Here is a 5,672-nt window from a genome sequence, read left to right as displayed (position 1 = left end):
ATTGTATCTTTGTATTTTTATTTCTATCATTTTATCTTAACATAGTTTCATTTTGTATCTTTTTAGCCCTGATGAAGCCCTGCAAAGTGGGGCGAAACGTTGGAAAATAAATAGTTGTAAACTATTTTTATTTCTCTTTTGACCGCAACCCTGACCATCTCCCTATATAATAATTATAAATATAATTTTAAAAACCAAAATAATATAATTAAAAGCCTTAATTATTTTCATACTTACATCAAGAAGATTAAGCGTTCCAACAACATTATTCCTATAGTATTCTAATGGCCTCTGGCATGATTCACCCACAGCTTTAAGGGCAGCAAAATGCATCACACAATCAAAATGAAACTGAAATATAAAATCAATGATAAAAAAAAAAAAGTGAATTCAATTAATCAATCATAAATAAATAATAAGTACAATTTATTTCTTGATTTGTTTAAAGAAACTAATTAATTATACATAGAACCTTTTAGTAAAAACTGAATTATTTGATTTGGCACATCCTAAATGCAAGGTTGCAAAGTTTAAGATCAATTTTTTATTTACATATGTTCATTTATTCCATTTTTACAAGGACTACTAACTACACACAGGTATTAGTATTATATATTATGTATTTAAACAAACATAACTACACTTCCCATCCAAAAATTCACAAGATCCATGAATTTAGAGCATTTTATTATTCAGATAACACAGGAAACTTAAATTATATAATCAACATGGATAGAGTAACATTCAATTCACCTATTGTAATTCCTAAACTTTTGAGCAAGTATACCAAATATATTTTCAATATAAAGTTGATCCAACAAAGTGTTGAATTCATGTCAAATTCACTTAATATGCCTCATAAATATAAGCACGGATTATTTCTTGTACTTCCTTTCCAGCAGTATATTATTGTTGAGGAAAATATGATTCAAAACCACGGATATAAAAACGAATGCATTATATCTCTACTGATAATGATCTGATTCAGCTGATTATGATTTTGCATTTAGGGAATTTAACTCTTTAAAAATTTTCAAAAAAATCCTTAGGACAGGAAGAAAGTTTAACTGAAATTCACACCCAATTTTGCGGTATTTTTCTGCCTAAAAATAAAAAGCAAGCAAATAGTAAATTTTAGGGCTTTAAAATATGGAGCTCAATATGTTGGGAAATGCACTATGAATTTTTAAAAATTGATATTAATTGTAATAAGAATTGATATTTCGACGAATTTATGAGTAACAGAATATGAATGAAGTAGTTGAATAATTTAATATAATATCATAAAATATTATTATACCATTGTAATATTATATTACAACTTATTATTACTGCATTGTAGACTATACTGATACAATTACCTACTATATTATACATAATATTAGTATAGCTCTAAAGAACCTATAAATTACATCATTGTTAAATTGATTCAAGTGTGACCAATTAATAGAAATATATAAGAAGATGGTCAGGGTTGCGGTTAAAAGAGAAACAAAAATAGTTTACAACTATTTATTTTCCGACGTTTCGCCCCACTTTGCAGGGCATCAGGGCTAAAAAGATACAAAATGATACAATGATGATGATACAATGATAAGCTTTGAACAGGTAGGTTGTCCTGACTTGTTCTTTGATCATTTATTATCATTTTATATCATTATTATTATTATTTTTTTATTATTATTCCTTCATGACGTTTATTTTATCTCTATAATTTTTTTTATTTTTTTTCCCCTTCCCCTTATTGTTTTTGTTTTATGTGCATCTCCTGTACTTTTTTAGCTTTATATTTTACGTATTTTTATAAAGAAATTTTACTCTTGCCATTGTTACTTGCTTTTATTCTTATCATTGTATCATTTTGTATCTTTTTACCCCTGATGAAGCCCTGCAAAGTGGGGCGAAACATCGGAAAATAAATAGTTGTAAACTATTTTTGTTTCTCTTTTGACCGCAACCCTGACCATCTTCTTATATATCAATTTTTATGGTCAACTATATATACATATATACAATTAATAGAAATGTTTACTTGATAATAATAAGTAGCTAATGCTTTTTGTCCATTATCCCCATTACTTACTTGGTCACATATTCATTAAACCTTTAGTTCAATAACTTTAAATAAGAAACTCACAGTCTTAAAAACTGATTCAAGTGCTGTAATGTTTAAGAGGTCGACAGACAAAAACTTGAGTCTTTTTCCTGTGATTTCCTGAGCACGGAGAAGAGATTCTGGCATAGACTGATCTTCCGCTAAGAAAACAAAGCATAATACATATCACTAACAGTAACAAAGTAACTTAAAATTTTGCTTACAATTATTTATTCATCAGGAAAATACCTAAAATAGTTTATAGTAAATCAGCTTTGATATGGATGTAACTTGATTTTTATTATGAGCATTTTCTTAAAATTTTATTTTATTTAGTAACAGTCCAATCATAGCCAAACTTTTTATAAAAATGATAAGAGGGAGAATTATGTATAAATTGGCTAGTAGTCATATTGTAAAACAGAAACTTTTCCTAAGGCAATTCATCTGTGTACTATAAAAAGTGGAATCGTCCCTTGGATCACAATTTTGATTCAGAGAACTTAAAGGAAACATCATCGTAATGAGTAATAACAATATTAATGCTCTAAGTCTCCCAGGAGTACAAAGCCATTCATTTATAAAAAAATGCCCAGTATTAGCAAATCTCTTAAGTTGAATTCGATATACAACAGCCATTCCATAAATTACATAATACATTGTCTGTGTATCAGAAGAGAAAACTTCCACTTCCTATTTTCAGTAATCATGCTTACTTTTTATTTCAGAAGCTAATACTGATTTTAGAGACTTTCAGTCCTGGACATCATGGTCAAGTAACTAACCATTTTAGAGTTTCCAGTAATTTATAAGATGCTAACAGTTTTTAATCAAATGTTTGTAAACTAGTACTTGCGAATGCCTGTTGAATTTATGCTATAAATCTTGAGTCTTGACTGTAGCTTGAAACATTTTTGTGTTATTTGAAAATCGAAGCTGTGGAATGGAACTCAAGTTTTTTTTTTCTACCATTTTATCCACATTTTCTCTGAGATGAGCTAAAACTTAGCTGTAATATGTTCAGTTACGGTACCGATGGAGATGTTTTGAAGGCTTCTGCTTCCATTATTAGGCTACACGCAATAATACAGCAATGATTTCTTGAACGTTCTCCTTGTCATTTTTTATTCTAGAAGCTCTCCACTCTGCCTCCTTCATCAACAGCATTGCTCCTATGTGTATTCCTAGGTAGGAAAGTAATGTAGAATGAATAGGATTTTTTAGAGGATTAGCAACTTGTTTCAAGTGATTACAATTAGACCTCCTTTGTGCCTACTGTTTTTAAGGCTGCTCCTATGGAAAATTGCACCAAACTGTATTAATTTACCTTGGATTCATTTGAATACATCAGATCATTTGATAACACTCGTTTTTTCCTGTAGTTTATATTACTTTTTGAAAGCTGAAGCATGCCCTGATAGTACAGGTTTACCCCATGAACATAATTACTATAGTTCATAGTTTTATGTGTTCATACAGGTTATTATGTTTAAATTTCAGTTACAGTACAAATTTATATCATTATTATTTTTATTAACCTTCAGCTTTAATGAATAGTGAGTTGAATCATGTTTTTGTTTTTTATAATAAAATAAGCAAAGAATGTGTTATATTATTGCTTACATTTTCAAAGTTTTCAATTTGAGACTCTGGAATGGGTTTACTAAAGGAATAAGGAAATCTAAGACAATTTAGCAGGGATTATAAGTTTTAGATAATGGAAAAAAATGAGGTATACTCATAGAAGATATCCTTCTCCAGACATCATACCGAAATTTTGAGTAAAGATTAATTGAAGTAGCTCAGAAACCCTTGAACAACTCTCCTATGATGACTACTTTTTGTTTGTACCCTTGAATAAATCCTAGAAGGAGCATTATTCAAAAGCAATGAAAAAAAAAAAAACCACATACATAATTGGTCAACATCTCACCCTAAAATTTTACATGAACTACACTAATTCCAAATCAGTGGTGATCCAAATCAAGAGACTGTGGTTATATACAGAGACTACATTGAGAAATGCTGAAAATATACTTTTTGAGTAACAATAATCCATAAATGTATAAAAAGTAATTACTGTTTATATTCTATTTACCCACTTCATAGTTCACACTAAAGTATGTAAAATCAATTAGTCATCTGTAGATGTTTCTCTTTCTCTTATCATTTTCAATATTTACAACAAAGTAAACTATTTTCTTTTGTCAGAAAATATTTAGTTTTCTACTTAAATTATTATGATTATTGCAATTTCAACCAATATAACAAAGCAAAATATTTTTGTACATAGTAGGAGGATGGCAGAATTGAAAGGAACTAGTCAACATGAGATATATTTGGGAAAAAAAAGTAAAAATTTAAGGTCACATTAATTTATATGATGCCCATTATGTAACTCAAACTTTTCTGTCTAGTATGCATGCACAAGATAGATCTGAAATAGAACATATGTCTAAAAGCTTGTCTTTATCAGTGGTTCCCAACAGGTGGTTAACGAGAAGGATTTAGCATCACATACTTTATCAACAATTATTGTTAAAACTGCTTTTGCGTTGTCTTAACTGATGTTTTGGTGCTAGCTGGCAGATTTTAACTGGTAAATACATTATTAAAGTGCCACAGAATGCACTTTCAAGCAATCTGATCATCAAATATTTTCTAGGAGGGACCCTCCTTTGTTTTAAGCCAAGAGTGGAGGTGGGCGAATGATACAAAATCTGGCTTAGTGGGGCATGGATGGCCCAATTTTTGGCTAAATCGACTGCAACCTACTGTGAGTTGGGAACCATTGTTCTATATGTTCATAAAACTCAAATAAGTAAATTAATAAAAATATTCATATCAATTGAAGAATAATGATAACGTAGACCAGTTGATGAATTACGTCTCTATATTAGTCTCCTAGGTTCACTATTTCATAATAAAAATTTTAGGTTTTCAAAAGAAACTTAATGTGCTGTATCGTTTAAAAAACCAAACATAAAATTTTATTATTTTGAATTACTTTTATAAAAATATCAGTTAAATCAAATCCATTCCAAGTGATCAACAAATCTGGATGAACAAGAAAAGAAATCAAGAAAAGTATTTTTAAAAACTCAGGTCAGTTACTATACACTGAAATTGAATTGACAAAGGCTATCAAATTCTTACCTTTATAGCAATTTGACAAGTTATCAATCACCACCACCATATTACCATTTTCCAATAGTTTAACCACAGCATGCGACCCTATATAACCAGCACCACCAGTAACTAAGACCGAAACCTTCTTAGGATCCATACCTGAAGAAACATTGTATTAATCTTTTTATTCCACACAATTATTTAGATTTGAAGGATAGTAGAATAGTAAATATCCAAACTAAAATGATGAATAAATATATATTTTTTTAATGAATAAATGGTTGTTAGATTTATAAAACGTAATATAAATATAAATAGAAGGATGAAATTATACTCCTTTAACAACTCAAAATGTATTGTCCAATTATATAATATAAAATAAGCAATGCTAAATTAAATATATTTAATATATGTATATATAGTTGACCATAAAAATTGATATATAAGA

General features: G+C 28.8%; 1 protein-coding gene across 3 annotated transcripts in view; it reads right to left on the bottom strand.

The window, feature by feature from the left end:
* LOC106683122 (UDP-glucose 4-epimerase) overlaps positions 1-5,672 on the bottom strand; it is a 29,196-nt gene that overhangs the window by 16,422 nt on the left and 7,102 nt on the right. For 2 of the 3 annotated variants that reach the window (XM_014424381.3, XM_014424382.2), the window contains exons 2-4: positions 5,252-5,383; positions 2,138-2,256; positions 238-351 (exon numbers count right to left, since the gene is read on the bottom strand). In XM_014424381.3, coding sequence (XP_014279867.1) covers positions 238-351; positions 2,138-2,256; positions 5,252-5,381 — 363 coding nt within the window. In that variant the 5' untranslated portion in view covers positions 5,382-5,383. The remainder of the gene's footprint in view (positions 1-237; positions 352-2,137; positions 2,257-5,251; positions 5,384-5,672) is intronic. The other variant, XM_014424383.3, reaches the window with a different exon arrangement.

Source organism: Halyomorpha halys, unplaced genomic scaffold (assembly GCF_000696795.3).
Source record: "Halyomorpha halys isolate HHAL.00 unplaced genomic scaffold, Hhal_1.1 Scaffold468.1, whole genome shotgun sequence".
Lineage (NCBI taxonomy): Eukaryota > Metazoa > Arthropoda > Insecta > Hemiptera > Pentatomidae > Halyomorpha > Halyomorpha halys.
This window is presented reverse-complemented; position numbering and strand designations above follow the sequence as displayed.